Raw genomic sequence first — 23,481 nt, 5'->3', positions numbered from 1 at the left:
GGGGGGAGAAGGGGGGAGAAGGGGGGAGAAGGAAAAATTAAGAGAAAAAGAAAGTGGTAGGAGGAAAAAACGGGGTAGGGGGTGGAGGTGTAGAGCTTTTAAAGCAGGAGCCAAAATACCGAGTAAAGGAAAATCGGAAAGCGGAGGACAGGATGGAGGGGAAGGCACCGCGCGCCCGCTGCGGGGGTCTGGGGGGGCCGGGGGGGCCCGTCCGGCTTCTGGCTTCGCAAGATCGCGCAGGGCCAATGGCCGGGAGCGGGCGGGCGGCGGGAGCGCCGGGATTGGTGCCGGGGCTCTGCTGATCCCGGTGGAACCTCACCGGGGGGGGGGGGGGGGGGGCGGGGGATGCCGGGGGGGGGGGGGGCGGGAAGGGGCCGAGCTTCCCACAAAACGGGGCTGTGTGCGAGGGGAGAGCATCAGTGGGGGGAGGCAGCCTAGGGGGCAGCTCCGAGCGGGCAGCAGGAGACAAAGAGAGGGGAGGGGAGGACATGAGCCCGGGCACGGGGGGAGAGCGGGGCATCAGCTGAGCTACAGTACGCAGGGAAAGCTCATCCCCTCCGGCACATCCCTGAGAAACGCAGGAGCAGGTGTGCTCCCCCCCCGAGTTTTGGATAAGAAGACAAAGCAGCAAGTGGGCCCATGGGGAAAGGGGGTGAGAAAGGAGGGGAGCCGGAGGCGCAGAGCCGCTTCTATACCTGGGAGGAGATCCAGAAGCACAATCTGCGGACGGACGGCTGGCTGGTGATACAGCGAAAGGTGTATAATGTCACCCAGTGGGTAAACAGGCACCCGGGGGGCTACCGAGTGATCAGCCACTGCACCGGCGAGGATGCCACGGTAAGGACCCCCGCCCGCCCGGCCACCCCACCCCACCCCAGCTCTCACCAGCTACCCCTGCTCGGTCCCTGCCCCCCAGCAGCGAGCTGCCGCCCGCTCCCCATCTCTCTGACACCTTCTGTGCACCCAGCGCATCTCCTTCGGAAGGCTGGTCCAAAGGGATACAGCTCCGGGGCCATCCACCCCGCTGAGCCCTTCGCGGCATCTGGAAGATTGGCAGGTAGAGATGGCTCGGCTCTGCTTAAATCCTGCTGGGTTGGCTTTGTCTCTTGGTTGTGCTGTGCCTTGAGCTCTGAATTCGTGAGCAAAGTGCCCCGAGTCTTCAGTGTGTAGCTCATGACATGCAGAGTCACAGCAGCCCAGCACAAGAAGGGGTTAACAAGAGGCCGGTCTGTGTTTCAGAGTTGTTTCTGTTGAGGAGGGTGAGCTTGAAGCTTTAAAGCAAGGAGCTTTTTACCTTTTTCCCCAGGAGGGAATTCTCTAGAGAATTTAGTTATAGGTTCCTACAGAAAAGGGATGGGGGGGCGGGAAAACCCTCACACCATTAACTGTTTGCTGCAGCTGCTCCTGCACTTCATAGCTGGGTTCAGCTACCTCTCGTGTTTCAGCAACTTAAAAAAAAAATCAAAACAAAAAACCACAACCAACCGGAAAAAAAAAACCCCCCGCACCCAAACAAAACCCTTGAAAAAGGAACAAATTTCTGTAGAGGTTGTTGTGGGCAGTTTCCCTCAAAGCCACCTGCTGCAGAAGTGCATCCAGAGAGCGTGTTCTCCCCCCAGGGCATTAGCCCATAGTTAGTAAAGTCTAAACTGCCTGAGAGCTTTTCCGAATATGTGCCTGGTAAGCAGCAGGAGAGACCAAGCTGTACCTTTAACTGTTTGTCTCCCATGGCTCTTAACACCTTAGCAAGGAGGAGGCTCTGTGTGTGGCAGGATGAACTGGCAAGAATTAATAACCTTCCTTTTCCATCGGTCTCCATTTACCCGTGGTCTGTGATTATTTTTCATTCTTTCTCTTGAAGCACTGAGATGCTTTTTGGTGTTCCTGCCCCCCTTCTGATAAATCCTCTGTATTAATAGCTTTCTCCCTCAAGAAGATGGGCCAGGTTTTACCTGCAGCTGCTTAAATGCAGGCCAGCTGAAACCAGAGGAGTTTGACTCCTATCCTCAAGAATTTAACTCGAGTGTCTCCACTAGAAAGCAAAAAGCATCTGCTATTGCGTTTGTCTTGCATCCTTACAAGGGAGACTGAAACACAGATCTGTGATTCTGCTACTGCTGGTCCTCCTCCCAGAGTACATTACATCCCACTATACTCACAGCTTGCTCCAGGAAGGCATGGTCTTCTGTATGCCCTGGAATTGTTCATCACTGCTCTGAGCACTACAGCAGAATTGGCATCTGGCTTGTTGGCAGCTTCCCTGTGGTGGCTAACAGTTTACTGCCAAAAAACATCGCTCATTCAGGGTGACAAGGCCTTGGCTTTGGCCCTGTCAAGGCTTAACTAACAAGTTTCATTCTGCATTGCAAGATATCACAGGTGGAAGAGTTTAGGAGGAGGAAAAGGCAATTATAAAAATTCAGTTTAACATGTTTACCTTCCTGGCTCATATGTGGCTTCCATCTTTCTCACGCTCTCCTTAGCACCACGTGTAGTTAGGACCACAAACATGCACCAAAGGAACCTCAGCATCTTGTCTATTCATCTTGGACCCATCCTCTAGAGGATCATGTGTTTCCATCTACCCCTGATGCTCACTGAACCCCACCTCTGTGCTGGACCACTCTAAAGATACTCTGCTTTATGTGGGGATGTGTGAGCGGATTCCTCTCGGGATGCTTACAGGACAGCTAACTGAGAAGCTTCCCCGACAGCTGTTACATTCATACCAGGCAGGTTAGGAGTGCACAGGTTTCCGCTACAGGCACTAACAACACTGAGCTTTCATTCATTTTAGGCCAGACTTTGACAGCATGTTGGTCTGGGGCTACCTGTTCTGCTATCGCATCGTGCACAGTTGCCTTCAGAAAATGGCTTTCTGTTTTAGAGGTGTTCAAGGATGTGAAAGAACATCCTTGTACTGACAGCATTGAACACTTCAAATGCTCAGGTATTGTTCATACCTCAGTGATACAAAGCTTTTTTTCACCAAAAGCAGCTGGAATAATTCCCACTTCCTCACCCCCCATAAGACGCTTCAGCTTATTTGGCCAGCAGACCACGAAGGTGGGAGGTCAGGTGTAAGTTCCCACAAACTGCCTTTTGCCTTTTATCTCCTCTAGCACAGAACTGAGGGCAATTCACACATTCAGGGAACATCTTATATTCAGGACCTATTAGTGAAGTTGCTGCATGAGATACAGCTAATAAAAAAGCAAATCTTTCCATCACTGTAGCTTTCTGCCTGGTGATGGTAAGAGTATTCCGGAGATGTTATTCTTTCTCCTGCTTGGAGGCTATACGCTGATGGCACATATCTGTATTGCTTCTCAGTGAAGGTAAAACTTTCCTGCTGTCATTATTTCCTCATGGTATAGGCTTGCAACAGCAGCGAAGTGGAAGGTAGGTAGTGCAAGGTAGTGCAGTTTAGAGTAACAACTGTGTTTTGACATGCATGACTGCTTTCCTAACCAGCTCCAACCTTTACTTTTCATCCCATCCAGAAAAATGTGAGACTATTAAATTCAGAGGCAGAGGAGAACTCTCCCTGGAAAAAGTCATGACACAGCACTTATAAGCATGGTTAGAAAACATGTAGATAGGCTACTGGCAGGGAAGCTCAAGGTGGACAAAAATACCTTTTAGGTGGTCAGGCAGAAGCTGCTGTGCTGAGTCGCCCCCCAGTTAATACAACACAACTCATTTGGATCTCCATCACGGTGATCAGGCAGTACCTCCAAAGGCATTCCCCCCCCCCCCCCCCCATTAGTTTAAATAATACTGAGTCAGCATTCTCTAATGCTGCTTAGATGTTCACCCTCTTCCCCTTTCCCCTTCTCCCCTTCTTTTCACCCAAAATTGCAAAACCTTGCAGCAGGTGCAGTCACTTTGCCACTGATTCTGCTTTTCCCTCCCTTTTCACATCACCTGCAGATTGTACCAGGGAAGGAAACCAGCGACCGGGCTTAACATTTCAGTGATGCATTTACAGGTCCAAGAGTTGACAATGCTACAGCACTAGTAGAAAGGCTTAACGCTGGTCTGCTACCAGTTGTAACCTTGGGCAAGTCAGTCCTTTAGTGCATCGTCCCCTCTGTTGAAGGGAGAGGACAGTATTTCTTAACCTCAGATGGGCTGTGAGGATAGCGCCAGAGAGGGTGAAGTATGCACAGATTATGGTAAAACAAATTAAATTCCTCAAAGTAGGGAAGGAAGCTGGTGATCCAGGGCAAATATTTCTTTGCATGGGAAACTCTAAACTGCCTGCAGCACAGGGCTCTAGAAACAGCTTTGCTGGTCCTAGAGTTTTACCTTCACTTTGGCACCAACAGAGTAACACCAGCGGCTGACCCAGCGCCATCCAAAAGCACCGGCCTCGTGCCTGCTGGGCCAGGTTTTGCCAGGGATGCAGTCCTGGGGAGCGGACCTGGACAAATGGATCCAAACTTCTCCCTGTGATAACAGGGATCGCTTTGTCCCTGCAATTGGTTAGATAGTTTGGGGTACTGGCATGAGAGCTGAGCTGAGAGTAATTAGGAAATCCCGGTGCTTTACGGAAGAAGCGCTCCTCAGTTTCATTTCTGGCATTTTGGTGATGTCCAGGTTCAGTCACCGCAGCCAACCCCTCTCTTGAATTGCCTCCAGGCAGCAGGCGTTTGAAGGGTATTTATATCTAGCAGGGATTGGCACAAATTCCTCTCGCCTACCTCCTAAGGGAATTAACAGGATTTAGGTATTTAGTTGCTTAGAAAAAAATTTCTTGAGGTGCCTTTCACCATATGTCTAGATAGCATCCCTGATCTCCCCGTTCGCTTGCTGCTAGATCAGTGGATCCATCAGCCTCCAGTAGGAGCACTGCACTGAACAGCGACCACAGAGAGGTGGGAGTCAGCCTGGCACCCCTCTTTGGCAGTGACATGGGGGGCTGCAGAGAAGGACAGTGCTGGAGATGGGTGGGAATGATGCCATGAGTAGGAAGCAGCAACTTACTCCTGAATCTCACACCATTACTCCTGTTTCTGCTCCAGGATGCATTCCAGGCCTTCCACATCAACCCCACCTTGGTTCAGAAGTTTCTCAAGCCATTACTTATTGGAGAGCTTGCTCCAGGGGAACCGAGCCAGGGCCTAGATAAAAACGTGAGTATCTGTTTCTGAGGTGGGGGTTATGATGGGTACGTTCTGCCACCTTTTTTTTTTCCTCTTGGGATGTCTCCCAGGTCAGAGGCAGGCAGATTGTAAAGGTCTCTTCACTACAGGCAGCTCCAGAGAGGGAGACAAGTAGATGCTCAGCAACTGAACATCTCCAGGTAGCAATGTGCACATCCCAGTGTAGATTAAAATGTGTCTGGGAGGGAGGTAACGCGTTCAGCCTGGCTGTACAAGCCTTTCCTTTCCCATAGAGCCGACAGCTGCTGATTTCTAGCAGCCCATTCCAGGTGCTAGGCTGGACCGGTCCCATACCAAAGGGAAATGGGAACTGAGACATGTAGACTGGGAAATGTGCACCAGGTCTTGTGACTGGTGTCCCTTCTGCTGTTCTTTCTCTGGTGACCAAGCTCTAAAACATGCATCGCTGCTTGCCTGTTATGGGGGAAGGAGAGGAGTAGGCAAAGAATTCTGAAAAGACTTCCAGACATGCTGCTCAGCACCTCAACAAGACCACAGCCACAGCTGTGCCGTGCATGGCACCAGCAGTAGTCACCTATGAGTGAGTTGAGCCAGAGGTCTCATTTTGGTGGCTGTGCTTAAGGAACAGCAACCCAGCAAGTACCTTTTCTACCCACTTGGCATCCTCAGGGCAGCTCTGTATCCCTGCCAGACAGTTTGTTCATTATTCAGGCACAGTGCATGGCAGGGCTGGCTCTCGCCACGAAACTCAATCCTGTCCTGTTGTTTGTGACTGGCCATGATTATGATATATCTGTATCACTCACAATAGAAGAGCCAGTGCTGACCTGCATTGACCTGGGAATGCTCTTCATGAGTGATTGCACAGTAGCTGCCCCATGTATTAAATAGACGATGGGTACTCTGGGACTGGGTGCTCATCATCAGAGCTCTGGAATTATACGTAGGTAATAGGACTGAATTTTCTCCTTCTGCAGCTCTCTCTTTAGTACTTGTAAAGCTCATTCAGACGAGAGTCATCAGCTGATGTAACTCTCAACAGAGCCAGGTAGCACTGCTGGTTCACAGCAGCGGGCTTGAATTACTCTCCTAGCCCGAGGTACAAAAGGTCAGGTTGTAGGCTTAGACCAGCCAGGATGCTTATTCATGGGGAAGTGCTATGAAATGTTGGAATAGAGGGCGAATATGGAGGCAGGTCCTTCTTTACTTCTGGAATAGCCAAGCAATGCAAGAAACAGCCAGGGTCCTTAGTGTGGAGCTTAGCCTGCCTTCCTTGGGCTCCTTCAGACTGACTTAGAAGCTCCGTACTGTGTCTTGCATGTCTCTCTTGCAGTCCCAGCTGGTGGAGGATTTCCGGACCCTGAGGAAGACGGCAGAGGACATGAACTTGTTCAGAGCGAATCCTTTGTTTTTCTCGCTTTACTTGGGCCATATTATTGCCATGGAAGTGTTAGCTTGGTTAATGGTTTCATACTTTGGTACTGGCTGGATCACAACTCTCATCCTCGCCTGCATCCTTACAACTTCCCAGGTGAGAAGCAGTAGGCACGGAGCATACTGGCTGCGCAGATTGCTCAGGAGGGGGCCAGTGTGCACTGAACTTCTCATATTAGATTGTGACTCACACATTTTTCTCACCTTTTTGGCCTTTCCTTCTACATGTTGGTGGGCTTGGTAGTGTTAAGTTCACGGTTGGACTCAGCAATCTTAAGGGTCTTTTCCAACCTGAATGATTCTGTGTTCTCCAGAATGAAAACAGAGATCTTCACCTTCTCACCTCAGCTAATTCCCTCTTTCCTCACACTCACAACTTGCCTTCTATCTCCTTTTCCTTTTATGCTTAACTCTGATTTCAAACAGCTTCCTAACTACTCGATTTTCCTTCATCCCAGGCTCAGGCAGGGTGGCTGCAACATGATTTTGGGCACCTCTCCGTCTTTAAGAAGTCTTCTTGGAACCACATCGTCCACAAGTTTATCATTGGACACCTGAAGGTAAGGGACATGGTGGACCAGGGCACTGTGGAAACACCTGCAGTCACTTTGACTGTTTTAAAGTAGGAAACTGCAGCTCTCTGCCTCTCCACAGTGAGCAGATGCACAAAGAACTTTGTGATCATTGCACATGGAGCTGTTGTGCAGAAGAGAGACGAGACCATAATCGTAGCTGTTTCAGAACACAGTAGTTCCACAAGCTTCAGTGGAACCACACCAGTTTACAGCAGCTGAGGACAAAGCTTATTAAATTACATAAACCCCTATTTTAACATCATATTTTCACCGTGCACTTCACCAAGGTATAATATTTTTCAAATGTCCCATCCTGTTACATCCCATCCATTCAAGGTGCCTTCAGAACTATCCTGGGCAAGGTCCAGTGCAATCCAGGCATTTGAGCATCCACCTGCAGTAGGAGCTTACCAAGGTTGGGACATAGCTTTGCCCGTTCTCCCAAAGCCACTTCATCTTGCCTGGTCCCTCACAGCCACAGGCAACAGTGGGGAACCACTATGATAACCAGTAAGGCAGCAGCAGGGTTTAGTGGTGGACTTGGTAGTGTTAGAGTAATGGTTGGACTTGATGATCTTATAAAGCCCTTTTCCAACCTAAATGATTCTATGATTCCACAATTCGGCTACTAAAAACAGCTTTATGTGTGGGAAGACATGGTGATGTCCGACTCACTCGGAGCATATTTATCCCCTGTTCTTTTAATATTGATGATCCTTAGCAAGGGCAGACCAGCCCTTTGAAACCAGCTGTCTCATAGCAACTGACAGCTTAGCCACTGCTTATTGCTACTTCAGAAGCACACAGCAGTTTGGCCATAACCTGAGTTGCACTGTTTTAGTTTCTGTACATGAATGGGTAATCCTACCGTTAGAGGAACTGTCGTTTCCCATGGATTAACAACTTGTTCTTGTATCTGCCCAGGGTGCCTCTGCAAACTGGTGGAACCATCGTCACTTCCAACACCACGCCAAGCCCAACATATTCAAGAAGGACCCAGATGTGAACATGCTGCATATTTTTGTCCTTGGAGATATTCAGCCTGTTGAGGTAAGGCAAAGTGAGTAAAACATGGAAAACAATTGTCCTAAGGGACTTTGGAGAATGCTTGTGCATTTGTCACGTGTAGGGAACTTACGTACTGGTATGGATAGAGAATGTCTTGCACGAGAGGCAGAAGGGGTCTTATATATGACTAAAATGAAAGCCTTCTCCTGGGGTATAAAAAGGCTGTTGTCTAGAAGATGTAAATCAGTATCATGCTCTTAAACGTGTGGCTACAACCCATTGGAAAATCTTGTGCCTGCCAGCTGAGTTTAAAAGCGGACAGTGGTTCTACCACTTGAAGGAAAAACTAAGAATGTAAACATTTAAGACAACAAGGAAAACTGGATCATCCCCCTACAAAATATCTGAAATATTAGGCCATCATCAGTCTACCCCAATACTCTTTAATGCTTGCATATAATCCTTTTCCAGATGATGCTAACTAAGCACACAGCTTTTCAGAGCTCAGACCAGAATGATGTGCCTGATTTATTGGCACTACAAGACTTACCTTTATTGGGAAGTTGCTATGCTGGAAGCAAAAATGCAAGTTCACAGCAATCCAGGTTCTCTATGTGGTAGCTCCTTGTGTGAACACTCCTGGAGCTCAAGAAAGACACTTCTTATAGCTCTAGATATTTCAGTATGGAGATGAGGTTAGGAGACCAGGTGCTCTTGGTTCCCTCTATTCATCGAAAAGAAATGGGCACCTACAGAAATGCAACAACCTGAGGTCTACCTGTGTGTGGAGAAACTTCTCTGCATCTGCTGTCTGTGGGTGGACCACAGTAATAAAGAAATCAGTGCAGAATAGCTCTCAATGCTCTATTTCCTATCACTTACATATCAAACTATTTATATATCTTTATGTATTTTATATATTTACTATCAAACATACAATATTACTATAATAATAGTGATATTGTAGATTTAAGCACGTCTATGTGACTTGCTGTCATAACAGCTAAGGACCACGCCAGTTCTCCCCCAGTTGGTGATGTAAGCTTTTACAAGTCCTGGCTGATGGCAGGAGTCCCTGGGGGCTGGGGGCTGCAGAAGTCGAAAATGGTTGGGATATTCTGCGTGGAAGACTCCCCAGGGATCATTGTCTTGCACTGACATCCCATGTAGTGACTTACCAAAGGTCAGACTTCACGCCTATCACGTTTGTAGCCCTGACGATGGAGACAATAGCAGCTCTTGCCACAGCCACAGGCATGGCAGGAGGTGGAGAGACGCGTTCGAATGCCATCAGGCTCTCAAGTAAATAGAAATTATCTGAATATCAAGCCAGGAGACTTTAAAAAGGAATTTACACCCAGCACAATTGCAAAGTCAAGATATTTAACTGTACCAAAACACTTTTTACCTGGTGGTGGAAATTTAGTCAAAGTTCTCCAGTCAGTAAAGAAATATTGCAGAGAATCTTCTCTTACATGTGAGTGTCATAACCCAAGCCTGAACTTTCTCCTCCGTGTCCTGCAGTACGGCAAGAAGAAGCTGAAGTACCTGCCTTACAACCACCAGCACGAGTACTTCTTCCTCAGTGAGTATCTGCCCTGCACTCTTCCTTTCTCCCTGAACACCAGTTGACCTTCCCAGCCCCTACTGTGTTAGCTCCCTAGGTCTCAGCTCATCCTGCCCTTCCTCAGGACCACCATCCCTTGTGCAGGTCCCAAGATCAGTTCAGTATATAACTTCAGTGATATCCAAGCACCTTGAACATTGCCAGCATGGCCACATAAAGCAAGGCAAACCACTGAGGCTGGGAAATAACCCCGGTGTGAGAGGCTCCATGGAAAAAAAATGCATGTTATCAGCCAGTGCTCTTTGATAAGTCAGGATGAACAGGTGTGCAGCCCCAGCACCACAACCCACCTCTCACCAGTGCTGGGCAGACCTTCCCTAGAACCAGTCCTAAGTCACTGCCTCGCTCACGTCACACACCTTTCCACCCCTCTGATGGCCAAAACATGTCCTTTGCTTTGCAGTCTTCCCGCCTCTGCTCATCCCTGTATATTTCCAAATCCAAATTATCTCGACCATGATCAGGCGCAGGTTCTGGGCGGTGAGTGAAACGTTCCCTCCATCTTTATGGGGTCCGGCTGACTCGGAGGGAGGGAGGCCAGTGGGCCAGGATCACACTTTCCTGTATTAATTAACTAGTGTCCCTAATGTCACCAGAAAGGACATGTTGTATGAGACTGGCAAAGTGATGCCTAATGTCTTCTCTCTTCCCCTAGGACCTAGCCTGGGCCATCAGCTACTACATGCGCTACTTCATCACATACATCCCGTTCTATGGCATTCTGGGATCCCTGTCTCTCCTCACTTTTGTCAGGTAGGAGATAAAGGGCATCCCCACTGCTCTCCCCTCCCTCCAGTGCCAGACAAACCAAGCCTCAGCTCTGCTGTGCCCCGCAGTCCTTCCTTGTCCAGGTTCTCTGCAGTCACTGGCCTCACTGTGTGTTATCTTGGCTATTCCCACCGCTTCGCTTTCCTCTTCTCATCTCCCAGCTCCACCTGTCCACCAGAGCCGGCTCTGGTACTCGGCATCGTCTCCTGCCCTTGTGATGGTCCAGCCAGGGTTCTCTTTTCTTTCCTCGTTCCCTGTCCTCACATGCTGCCCGATTCCAACACATTTATGCATTTTATCCACTTTGGTCAAGGCTGGACCCTTCCAGAGTACTTCAGGCCACCCTCTTCCCAGCTTACTGGGAAGGGAATTCAGGAGCCCTCCTGAGCACTGTATGTGCTTCCCCTGTAAGTGAAACTTCTAGGCAGACATTTCATCCCAGTGAAGAACATTTTCTAAAACAAAATGTGTTCAGTTTTTAGTAAAAAGATGTAAAAAAGACAACAGATGTGCAAAAACCTTCACAGTATTAGAATTAATGTCACTCTTCATGACTTCAGTTTTTATAGTTTCCAAACACTTTGGACCTCAGGTGAAGAGGAGACTTGAGAGGCATACACCTGTGTGAGTGCCTAGCGGAGCTTCTCAGGCTGAAACACTTCTGACAACTAACCCACAATTTCCAAAACTTCTGGATTTTGACTAAGCAAAGAGTGCGAGAAGAAAGGCAAAATTGCAAATTGAGATCCTCTGCCCTCCCAGAACAAACCTAAAGACTAGAACAAGGGTGTTGTGGGCAGGCATCTTGTCAGCACACAGAAACTGCAGCAGGTAAAGAGAAGAAAGTGCATTGCTCTCGACTGCTGTACAGGTGCTAAAAATGCAGTTCTATACCATAAGCAATAAACAAGCTGCTCTAAGGCGATAGCCAGCCCAGGGCAAAGCTGAGACTTATGGCAAAGGGACCGAGAGAGCACAGGGCAGCTGGGAGCTCCCTCTGAGCTGAACTTGGTGCCCAGAAAGCTAACACCGATGGGCAGGTGGATTTTGAAATTGTGTATATCCGTCAAGCGATGGGAAAGGTGAAAATAGTTCTGAGGATTTCTAAACTGGGGCTTGGTTGGTTTTTTTCGGGGAGTTGGATCATCTTTATTTACCGAAAGGCAAAAATAGCATGAGAGGTCAACCCACTTCTGAGGGGGAGGGCTAGCCCAGTGGGATGTCCTGCGTGGCTTGAACCATAATTGCATTCATCCCAGGGGCATAAAGAGGGGAAGGGAAATTCATCACAGAAGTGATTCTCTCTGCTTTCCATAGAAAGGGAGGTAATTACCTCAATACCCGAGAGAAACACTTTCCCACAGCCTGTGGCTCCTGCTGCTCCCTGCCACCCCCACTCTGCTTACCTCGTGTCCCGACCTGCAGTGCAAACTGTCCTGCTTCTTGCCCATTTGTTTTTGAAGGTTTCTGGAGAGTCACTGGTTTGTGTGGGTCACCCAGATGAATCACATTCCAATGGAAATCGATTGTGAGAAGCACAGAGACTGGCTTAGCTCTCAGGTAACTGGGAGGGGAAAGAACACCCCTGGCTCACCCCAAAACAGGTTAGAAATTTGCCCAAGGAGCAGGTGGGTTACCACCGTCCCTTGGCACTAGTGTATGGTCTCTGTCCCTCCCATAAAGATGTTCTCCCCAGGGCCAGCAGTGCTGAGTCAAGGCATGGAAGTCCAAACTTCTGTAAATAATTTGACAATTAAAAGATTAGTTCAGATTTGAGGCAGCATCAGGTTCCAGAAGCATGCTCTGGCTTTCCTGCGTGGCGTGTGTCAGCAGCTGCATACGAGCAAGCAGGAGGGCCCTGGTGCAAATCGGAGCTGAAGGGAGAGTGCAATAGATTTCCAAAGTCTGTACTTCAGCAATGAGGACTGAAATGAAAACCCGCTGCTTTCTACACCTTTTCAATATCCAGTCGGACAAATCCACCCTGCTGACAGGACACTCTTAACCTCTTACTTACTGGTTGAAGTTCTATAGTGTATGATGGAGGGAGATAAGCCTCTTTGATGCTGATGTGGTTTTATGATGCATCTTGTGGGGGTGAGGAGAGTATGTCTCCTATGGTTACTGCGTAGTAATCACAGCTTTGCCAGTTCAGTGTCAGAGCATTTTAAGAAAGACTACCCAATTTTACTATCATTAATAGTAAAAGCAGCCAAGAAATATTTCCAGAATATTCAGACCTTGCACTTCAGGCAAACTGGGTGATAACTAGCTGGGATGGGGAAGGCAGGCTTTCTGTGTCCATGCATTTTTCCTCCCCCATTTTCTACCTTGGCACTGTTGTTCGCCATATCATGCTGAACCGGAGAGGTTTAGGAGTCCCTGCGTGGACCACTACGAGGTGATTCATCACAGAATGCCCACAGACTGCCTCCTTACGCTGTCCCCTTTGCCACTGCTCAAACCCATGGGGGCACAGGCAGCACGGCAGGGGACAGTGAGCCCTGAGGGAGGGTTCAAGCTCCCTTGTGGCACCCGGCTGTCTCAGCACATGTCCCACGTCCTCAGAGCCACGCAACAGGTACCAGCCCTGCCATGGGCTAGAGGAGCTGTGCTGATTTTGGGGTGAGGCTCCCCTCAACCTTCACAGCTGCTCTCTTGCCTTCACAGCTGGCCGCCACTTGCAATATCGAGCAGTCCTTTTTCAACGACTGGTTCACCGGGCACCTGAACTTCCAAATCGAGCACCAGTGAGTATGCACCCAGCGTGATTTAGCTGTTACCAGGCTGTTGCAGCACCGGGCTTGAGGGGAGGGAAAGTCTGCTAAAGGAACGTATGTGGGATGGGACAGGATCTTTGGAGTGCTACTGTATGCCAAGGAGAGAGTGCCAGCCTACTGGGGGTCGTAGTCTGCTTCTACCTTCTACTACAGGCACGGCATCTTTCTCTCTTGCTACCACACACTTCAGCTTTCACTCTCACAATATTAATTTGGGGGTTAATTAGGAGTCAGCAGTACACATCCACCAGTTGCAATGGCTATGGACTCAAAATCCTAAGCTATTTGAACTTGAGTATCCATTTCAGAAACTTCCCCTCCCCTAAAGCACTTCAGTGTCCTTTGGCAGGTGACAGCCGTGTGGGACCGCGTGCGCTGCTGGGTGCCAGGTTCCAGGAGAGGCATTAAATCCAGGGCCACAGGGACAGTCTGTGCCAGGGAGAACACAAAGTGCAAAACAAACAGCTTTTAGGGTTTGGAAGTCAGTTTGGGAAATCTCCATTGAATGGCACAAGGGCAAGGTGATCCCAAATTCTTCTTTACCTGCTTCTCTGTTCCATGAGCTTCCAAAAGTGGGAAGGGGAGTCACTGGGAATTCAGTTCAGCAGATGACAGTGGATGTTGCCCAAAGGAAACGGGGAACGGCCGTGTCAGCAGGCTGAGACTGTTCCCTCGCTCCTGTGCCCCTCGCACTCCTGGCTGAGCTGACTTCCATCACCCTCCGGAGCACAGCTTGGCCGTGAGGCACGGCAGAGTGGCAGAAGAATCAACACAGGCAGTTTCCACAAGCCTCCTCGAAACAGAGGGCTGTAAATCATGGATACCTCACCATGCCTCGTTTTCTTTTGCTGCTTACACAGCTTGAGGAGGAGGCATTAGTAATTAGCCCCTGTGAGGAGGCAGGCAGAGATGCCCAGCCCATGGGGTTAGTCTCTGGAGTTTTCTTAGGTTTGTTTTCTCTTTCTCAATTCAAGCTTGTTTCCAACAATGCCACGGCACAACTTCTGGAAGGTTAAGCCTCTGGTGAAGTCATTATGTGCCAAGCACGGAGTCCAATATGAAGAGAAGCCTCTTGGAAAAGCCTTCGCAGACATCATTGGGTAAGGTCCTTCTGGTATCACCTGCAGCTTGCAGTTCGCTGTTGCATGAACATCTTGTATTGTCTAGTACAGAGAATTCAGGATGCTATAGACCGTTCCAAAATACCACGTCGCTCTGTTGTAATCTGGTGTCGGTCTGTTAATAACCTTCATATTGCAGCCCAAGGAGCACTCTCAGCAGTGTTGACCCACAGCAGAAATGACACAGCTCCACTGGCTCAGTGGACCAAGGCCAGGGGACAGCTGGTGACAGGTTAACTCACAACATTGTGGGGGAAGGAACAACCATCCCCCAGAGCAGCTTCTGCAACCAGGGCACTGCTATTGGAGTACCCAATACTTTGCCTTTTGATGGGTACTAACCTGATCTAGTAGGGACTTTTTTTTTGATTGTACCCTTTTGACATGCTCTTCTGACAGCTGCCAGCTTGGGGAGCTGCCAGCATGGCCTCGGGCGGCGGAGGGAGATTTATCAGCGGGGAATGGGGCAGGTCACAGCGTGCTGTTCCCATTGCAGCCCTGCCAGCAGCAAAGGGTATTCCCTACGGGCATGGTTGAAGACTAGTCTAATAGTCCTAGTCAGGCAGACTCTGTGTTAATGTTTCAGTCTCAGTTACTCCACAGGGAATAATTCATGACAGGGAACATGAAAAAGTATTCCGCAGCTTAGGATCTCTGCTGGCAAACCGTTCGAAGCAAATACACATTAAAGCAGACTGGCCCCAACATGCAGAAGAGCTGAAAACCAGTTCAAAACTTCCTTTGCTCCTGTCATCCAGTTAGCAGAGGAAAAGGCATGCAACAGTGCTCCCCGCATCCCACCTTACGCCGCCTGTGTCCCTACACAAATTCCCAGAAGCCATCTCAGCAATTACTTGCCCTCCCAGCAGAAGGGTTTTGTCAGAGCACTTTTGAGCCCAAACCAGCTCAAATCTGTCATGTCATATTTGTGGAGCTGATGTAGATGGGAAATTCCGTGTGAGAATTCCCAGGGGGAAGTGGGGAAACACCTTCAGAGGTGCAGCGTGGTGAGCCCAGGCAATTCTTCCCTGTTTATTCAGGGCCAGAGGGTCTGCAGATAACATGGTGGGCACCAGGGGAAGTTCTTGCTCACTCTGGCTCATGATGGCATCTGCTATACTAGGGAAAGACATCCAGTGTTCTAAGGATTCATATGCAAATTTAGTAACAGGTTTCTTTGTAGGAAAAAAAATGATGGAGGCAAGGTTCACATGCCAAACAGACTTCTCCTTGTTTCCTTCCCACAGGTCCCTAAAGAAATCTGGCGATCTATGGCTGGACGCTTACCTCCACAAGTGAACGTGAATCTTAGTGGGGAGGTGTGAGTGACCGGGAGGGATGGGGGGGTGCGCAGGGGGGAAATCACACACGTGTCTTTTACTCTCAGATTTCAATCTATATCTATGTGCACAATTGGAGGGGTGTTCCTGTCTTGTCAGCCGATACTGGTATGGGCTCAGGCAACTTGCTTAATCCAGGCAGATTTAAAATGTGCTTCAGAGGATGAAAAGCGATGCTGGTATTGCACAAAGTGGAAGGTTGGGAGAGGACGGAGAGGAGGAGTGTCTAAAACAAGGGCATTAATATCTGACCTTGATCTTCTCTTCACAAGATTCATTCTAATTCGACTTAAACCACACAAGCCCCTGATTCACAGACACCGGAGAGCTGGTAGGCTTCAGCGAGCATTTGCAGTCCAAGGGTGTCCCAGTCAGCTTGTGCCTCTTTCCTCTTTCCTGTGGTGGTGGAAAAGAGGAGCTCAGCAGAGAGTTCCATTTTTTATCAAGGGAAAAATAACATGGGCCATGATCACCATCACAACAGGGAGCTCGGGGGGGCTGTGATGCCCACAGGAATCATGCCCCACGGGGACCGGCAACCAGGGTACCATGCTGTGGCTTGCAGCCCTCCCAGAGCCCAGCTCTCCTGGCCTCCCTCCTTTCTCTCCCTCCTTTCTTTCTGTAACCATAGCATCACTTCTGTAAAAGCTGATAGCAACCCTGCACAACTAATATCTAACCACCTCTCAGCAGGGTTAATATAGCTGTATTTTTATGACCAGCCCCTGTTTCCAGGGGTCCGTGGAAGATCTTTGGGCTTAAACAGCAAAACACCTCCTTTAGGAGAGGGTCTGTTTTCTCTGTAATGAGCAACAGGTCTGGTGTTGCATGATGGTTGTCAGTAAATTACACAAAAGACTGAAATAAGTCACATAAGCAAAACTTAACTAATTGCTTGCGAGTGCTCCAGCCTAACCACAAACGGTCTTTTCACCAGACCGTGCTGCAGCAACACGCGGTTCTGCCTGCCTGCACATGCCTGGCAGCCACCAAGCCTGTTTCTGCGTGTCACAGGCCAGCAGCGGTGGCACTGTTCACCCTTCCCTTGGGAGCCATCAGCAAAGAAAATGAATTCTCCTTGCAAAAGGAGAGCCTGTGCCACCATTTGACCTGCACCCCCAGCCCTGCGGGGAGGCAGCTGAAAAGGGGATTGACCAGGCTCTGCTGGTGATACAAAACCTTCTGCAGAGCCCTCTTACAGGTTGTCTAAACCTCTATTTTCTGCCCAACACCTAATTACCAAAAACCATTAATGGCTTATCAGGAGGTACGTTTGAACAGCTTCCAGGTGCTTCTGTAACAGGCAACCTGATCCCAAATAAATCATGAACTTTAGATTCAGTCATACAACACCAGAAGAGACCTACCCTTTTGTTTCTGACCAAGGAGCATGGTTCCAAAGGCAGGCTGCAGTTCCAACAGCTGTCTCGTCGCTCACTGGAAACACACAACAGGGACCCTCCGGTTATTAGGCAGTGGCTTTGCATGCCTCATTACCTTGCTGAGCTCTGAAACTGGATCTTCTCCATCCAGTCCTTGAATGCTAACAGAATCCCACAGGATCAGCAAGGTGCTTCACAAACAGAGACAACTCCAGGGCTGTGGCCAGCCACTTCAAAAAATAAATGTATCCCCCCACCCATCTTTGGAGAATAAGATGAGATTACCTCTTCGCTTACAGATGGGAAATTCGTAGGCAGGGCTGCTACTTAAGGTTTGTAAAGGGCTTGTTCTGGTGTTCTTGCCCATCCCTAAGCTGGCAATACCCAAATATCACTAGGAATGGTTAGGATGAAAAGCTGCTGTTTCTGGGGTATCTGAAGCTCAAACGCACTTTGAGCAAATTTTATAGTTGATTTCTAATAGCATGAATGATCGCATCCTTCTGGGTGCTGTGATTTCCCAGACAGGTAGTAATGAGCTAGCCTGGAATTGTGACTAACACTGTTAAGACTGTCTTAATATGTGCATCTCTTTCTGACTCCTTGAATGTATCTCACTGTCTCTGCTCCAGCACGGATGACCACAAGCACACAGTAGCATCTGCAGCGCAATCTTTTAAATATTCAGCTTATTTTTCTGATAGTTCATATTTTTTTCACCCCTCCAGTTCCTATTTCCAGAGCAAATATTTTCTTGATACAGCGGCCTCTTCCTCTGTAGTGCTGTCCCCTCTCTCTTACCTTTATTCTTCAGAAGTGGTTTGCTTTTTAACATCTAGAGAAACTGAAGCAAACTGGTAGCTCAGCCTACATAAAGAGTCCTGCTCTAGCAGCTTGGCTTTCCTCCTTGCCACTGACCAGCCTACTGGAAGGAGTGTTTTTCTGCTAGAAGCACAAAGTACTGCCAACACAACCTGGCCTGACAGAAGATGGCAGCTACTACTGATGGTGGCTGAATGAACTTGAAATGTTCAAGGAGAACAACCATGCTGCACCAGCCTGCAGAAGACCAGCTCTTAGGCAAAGGAGCAATTTTTTTTTTCCCAAGACCTTAGCAGAAGATACCAAAGGCAAGAAAGAGGTGTCAGGAGAGATCTTGATGTTAATTCTTCCCCGGTTACTTGCTTCTTACAGACTCTTGAAAAATTTCCTTGTCATGAAAAATGTTCAGTTGCTCAAATCCCGAAATAAAACCTGTGCAATGTTATAGTCAGAACTGATTTCCAAGCGTCATGCATCGCCCCTGCTGTTGCAAGAGAAAGAGGGCTGTTCTGCAGCAAACAGGTCACCAACCCTTTGTAACGAGCCACTTTCTTAGCCATGGAACCTACATGTGCAAAAAATTTGGTGAAAATGTAAGGTGCTGGTTCCTTTTTCAGGCAAAGTCTCTCTGGCTCGTGTAGTTTCTTCTCCCTCCAAAAAGTCCTAGCCCTCTATCTTGGAATTCAAGCTGTTTCGACATGCCTTGATGTACATATTTCTCCATCCTTTAACTGGAGCAGGTCAAACAGATCCCTGACGAAGAGTCCTGGAAGTCTGGAGCAATCTGCTTCATTATAATTTTAAGTACCACCGAAGTGAAATTAGATTTACAGGAGATTCCAGAAGTTTCAGTAAAACTGCAGACACAGGTGGATATAAAGTTCCCATGATGTTGCTTGGCTTTGTCTCCAACCTGAGCAAAAGGCAGCCATCGGCCACACATGAGCATCCCTCGCAGGTTACAATTTGCCATCAAAATGGTTCAAACACAGAAATTTAAGTGCAGTTTTGCACAGCTTTCTGAGGACCGTTAGCTAACTAGTTTCTCTGAAAATAATGAAGCGAAATCTTGTACACTTTCTCTCTTGATAAAGGTCATTTCACTCGCCCTGTAATGAGACACAAACACATACACAAAAAAAATAATCTGTGAAACAAGCTGTGAGCCTGCCAGGGTTTATTTACCCCAGCTAAAGCACATCAATGGCTACGTGAGCACTTGGCAATGAAGAGAGGCCACGAGTTGGAAACACAGAGTTTGTTTCAGGGCAGATAATCAAACAATAGGCAGAAAAGGGCTGGCTTTGCTTCTCTGCAGCTGCTTGTTTAGCAGGGACTGGAGCAGAAGCTGGAGGACCAGGATGGTCAGAGACACTTGGCAGAGAAAGGCGTTAACTGCAGCAAGCGCAGCAAAGGCAAGAGGAGCCTCTGGGCAGCAGAGAGAGATGGGCATGTGTTTTGGGAGAAGTACAGAGATGGGAGAAACGTGGGAAGGGAACAGACTGGGGAGGGATGTATGACAGAGTGGGAGAAAAAATACCAAGAGGGTGGAGAGAGAAGAAAATGAACTTGAAATCAGGTGTCCCATATGCTCCCATTTGTTGCTGCTACCTGCCTGGACGACAGCTTATGCCAGAGACACGAGGCAAGACCAGGCAGAGCGGAGGGTTAGAGCCGGCGAAGGCTGGCAGCTCCCTCGGCACCTCGCAGCGAGCTGGATCTGGACAGAGCTCACCCTCCCGCAGCTCTGGGCAGGGGCAGGACGGGGTAACGCGCACGGTGCCCCTCAGATCATTGCAGTCCTCTGCAAAGCGCCTGCTTCTCCTGCACTGGGGCTGAGCTAGGTTGGAGCTGTAGCCCAGAACCTTCAGCAACAAAAATTAACTCCACGGAGGCCATGGGTCTGTGCCAGCTTGGTGAACTAACTAGAAACCGAGCCCCATGTTTCCGGGAAGAGGCACAATGGGAATTAGGGGACTTGCATTAAAATTGTTTAACTTTAAGCACAAATTTAAGGAGTCCAAGATCCCAGTTGCTTACTGCAATAGGGCTTGGGAAGCTCCGAGCACCAGCAGAGCCCTGTCAGGACATGGCTCCAGGCACCATCACTCCTTGCTACAGGGGCTGATCACACTGGCTGGATTTTAGGTCTTCAGAGACATCCTTTTCTTTCTGTAACAAGCTGCCATGTCCTATCCATGGCCTCTTCTAGTACATTCTTTCTTAAGAAAGCCTTCCTAACAAAGCCGTAACATTTCAGCTGTTTTCTAGGAGCTGTTAAAACATCAAAACCACATTCCTTACAGAACAGGCCCTGATTATTTTGTTCTTTAAAAATAAATAAATAAATCAGTAACTCAAAAAAGAATATTTTTCTTGTGTATTCTACTGCTCAATAAAATTGTAACTATTTGTTGACCATAAAAATGCTTTATGTGTTTTTTCCAGAGTCACTGCAGTGCTCAGAGAATGTTTCCTCTTGGAAACACCTTCGGCAGTGCAAACCTGCCAGCGGGCAGCATGAAGCCGGCTGGGCTGGCCAGGACATCGGGGTGTCCATGTCCCCGTCCAGCTCCGGCTCTGAGAACGTGTGTTCAGATCCAGAACTCTTGGAGGGTCAGGATAGGCTTTGGCATAAAGGGTGATTCAAGTCTGAATTTCAGCTATAGTACCAGTTCAAAACCAGATCCCAGACCAAGAATTGTGGAAGCAAACTCTAGAAGAGGATTTGGGATCAGACTCACTGATTATGGCTCCTGTCCTTTTATAGAGGAGCTGTTACCTAGTGATTGTGGAAAGTTCTTTTTTTACTTCACAGGGTGAAATTAGTGACACTACTTTTATAGGACTGGCTTTTACAGCATGGATTTAGCAGCCTCCGCACAGCCCAGGAACACTGGTCTGCTTACCCTCAGCTCGGGAACAGGCACCCAGGAAAAGGAGATGGTCCCGTAGAAAGATTTGCCCAGCCATTCACACCCAGCCTGCAGGGCACTCAGGGAGGGAACTGGGAACAAAACCTGTATGAAAACTTCCATAGGAGCTTCTTACAATTTGTCTAAAATGCAATTTTCTGCCCATTCATGGCTCATCCAGAGGTACGGTGAGCAGCTTGTGGCGGCTTTTCTAACCGACAACTTGGTCCAGTGTTTCACTGGGGTTCAGGTCAATACCAGCAGTGGGGTTTAAAAAAACTGGGATAACTACGAATTAGCTCTTGCAAACAAACCCACCTGAACCCGATCAGATAGAGGAGCACCCAACAAGGGAGAGAGGCTGCAAGTAGGAAGCACATAGGCTGTCCTAGGTCAGGAGATGGAATGATGGTTGGGGATGTCCACTCTATGCTTATCTGTTATCTTAAGTCAATACTACAGTTTTTCAGAGCACACATTAATTGCTTCATAGGTAAACTCATCCTGTGCAGAAGGCCATGGAACTCAAAACAGAAAATGACCCTGCCCTGCCTCATTATTAGGACTTCTATTCGATCCTAGAATAAACACATTCCTCTAATACAAACACAGGGACCTCTTACACAAAAATAAACCGTTACAAGTTGATATATCTCCTGGCTTTCTTCCCTGGGAGTGCAACAGTTTCCAGAACCTCTGAGCATCCTAAGGCAACACAGCTTGAACCTCTCAGCATCCCAAGGCAACGTGGCTTGAAGGGGAGCAAAGACCTGGGAGTCCTGAGGTCACGTTCTGGTTTAAGAAGCCTGCACGCCAGCCACAACTCATAGCCGTGCTGAAACGTTCTTGGGTTTTTCACAGGGCTTGTACCTCTGCTGGGAATCCACAGGCATTAGTTGAAATGTGGCAAGCCAGCCAGTTTTCCAAGTTTTATCTTCCACAAGCTTAGGCTCAGCTTGTCCAAAGTTCAGGTCATCCTTCAGGTGCGAAATTGGGAAACCGTACTGGCCCTGCGAACCCAAAAAGTGGCTGGGTTGCCTTTTTTTTTTTTTTAATTTATCTGACTGTAAGTGTCAGTAAGCTGTGACAGACTAAACTTTCCATGGACTAGATGAAGTTAAGCCTTTTCAGTTCCCTCCTCCCCTTGGAATTAGCACATGGATGGTAAGAAATCCAAGGCATGAAATCAACATAAAATGCACCTAATATTCTTACCTTAAATATTCATATGCCAGGCATCGCACTCATAATTTCCAACTCTATTTTAAGCTTCTGAATGGCCTAAAAAAATAGAGATTTAGGACTGACAAGATCTATAAAGAAGCCTTCGTCCATGAACATTACTGCTTTAAAAAAACATATACAAATCTGGTTTACTTACTCTGCAATGGCCCAATTCCAGATGTCTCAGGAAACTTTCACCACACACCTGGTATGTGGCATCAACGTGATAAGAAAGATGTTCATGGTGCTCACACACACGGTTTTTACCCAGGCAGTGCAAGAAGGTACGTTGTCACATAGTTCCCTTCTGGCAACAGGTTTTTTTAATTTGGTTCAGAAAAGTCAAAGACAAATTCAGCCTCTGGAGAAACTCAATTTGTAGTTCGGCATTTGTGCTGAGGGCTGATCATACTATCATATATTTCATCGGGCAGCTTGGAAAATCTGTCTGAATTCCTCAGATATAATATAGAAACATTTCCACAGTGTGTTCTCCTTATACGATCCCTCCCTCCCGGCTGCCCGCAGTTTCTATGTAATAAAGATATAGGTGAAGTTGCTAGCCTCCGGTAAGGCAAATATTTCATTCAAGTGAAATGATTATGTTCCAATTTTTCACCTTCTGTCAATGTTTTTTCTAGCCTCGGTGAGAGAACGGACTCCCTGGTAAACAGGCATTAGATTCAAAGTCTTCTTCAGCTGCTGAACAAGTCCTGGATTACAGCTTTTCTGTGCACCAAAACGCCTTTCCTAGCACCCCAGGGAGACAAACTGCCCATCAGCCTGCTGCAGAATTAGACAGCACCGGTACCCAGATGCCTGGTGAGAAGCCTACTTGTGTTGCAGAAACACTTGCAGGAGCTCCCAATCACTTCTGTTGCATTTCTCGACCAGAATTAGCCAGTCGGTTTGAAGGAAAGTGGGGGATTTTAGCCTGGGGTTAATTCTGAGAGATCAACAAAGCTAAGGGTACCCAGTACTCCAGATGCTAACAGGAGTGACAGCATTCTCCTACAGCTGCACACGGTGCTGATCCTGAGACAAAGATGCTACTCTCAGGCTGCACCTACACTTGGGGACGCCACCCAAGCCAGCAAGCTGTCTGATAAATAGATCATAGAAGCACAGAAACATTTCGTTTGGAAAAGACCTTTAAGATCATCAAGTCCAACCCTTCACCCAGCAGTGCCAAGCCCATCACTAAGGCATGTCACCAAGCGCTGCATCTACATGTTTTTTAAACACCTCCAGGGATGATGACCCCACCACCCCTCTGGACAGCCTGTCCCAATGCCTGACCACCCTTTCAGGGAAGAATTTTTTCCTAATATCCAATCTAAACCTCCCCTGTGTAAC

At 48.2% G+C, this 23,481-nt stretch overlaps 1 protein-coding gene across 1 annotated transcript; it reads left to right on the top strand.

Moving 5' to 3' along the window:
* Positions 1-397: 397 nt before the first annotated feature.
* Positions 398-20,413, top strand: LOC130156306 (acyl-CoA 6-desaturase-like). Its single transcript, XM_056354689.1, has 12 exons — positions 398-837; positions 5,028-5,138; positions 6,463-6,660; positions 7,022-7,123; positions 8,063-8,188; positions 9,671-9,731; positions 10,177-10,253; positions 10,429-10,526; positions 12,005-12,101; positions 13,212-13,291; positions 14,296-14,421; positions 15,690-20,413. The coding sequence occupies exons 1-12, from the start codon at positions 640-642 to the stop codon at positions 15,739-15,741; spliced, it is 1,326 nt and encodes a 441-aa protein (XP_056210664.1). The 5' UTR covers positions 398-639; the 3' UTR covers positions 15,742-20,413.
* Positions 20,414-23,481: the final 3,068 nt, after the last annotated feature.

Source organism: Falco biarmicus, chromosome 10, assembly GCF_023638135.1.
Source record: "Falco biarmicus isolate bFalBia1 chromosome 10, bFalBia1.pri, whole genome shotgun sequence".
NCBI lineage: Eukaryota > Metazoa > Chordata > Aves > Falconiformes > Falconidae > Falco > Falco biarmicus.
The sequence above is the reverse complement of the archived record's forward strand: the minus strand, read 5'-3'. Positions and strand labels throughout refer to the sequence as shown.

Bases quoted from the DNA above. Each gene is read 5' to 3' on its own strand.
- LOC130156306 (XM_056354689.1), top strand. From the start codon at position 640: ATGGGGAAAGGGGGTGAGAAAGGAGGGGAGCCGGAGGCGCAGAGCCGC. The intron at 6,661-7,021 runs GTGAGAAGCAGT...CCTTCATCCCAG, and splicing joins GCATCCTTACAACTTCCCAG to GCTCAGGCAGGGTGGCTGCA. The intron at 12,102-13,211 runs GTAACTGGGAGG...TTGCCTTCACAG, and splicing joins GAGACTGGCTTAGCTCTCAG to CTGGCCGCCACTTGCAATAT.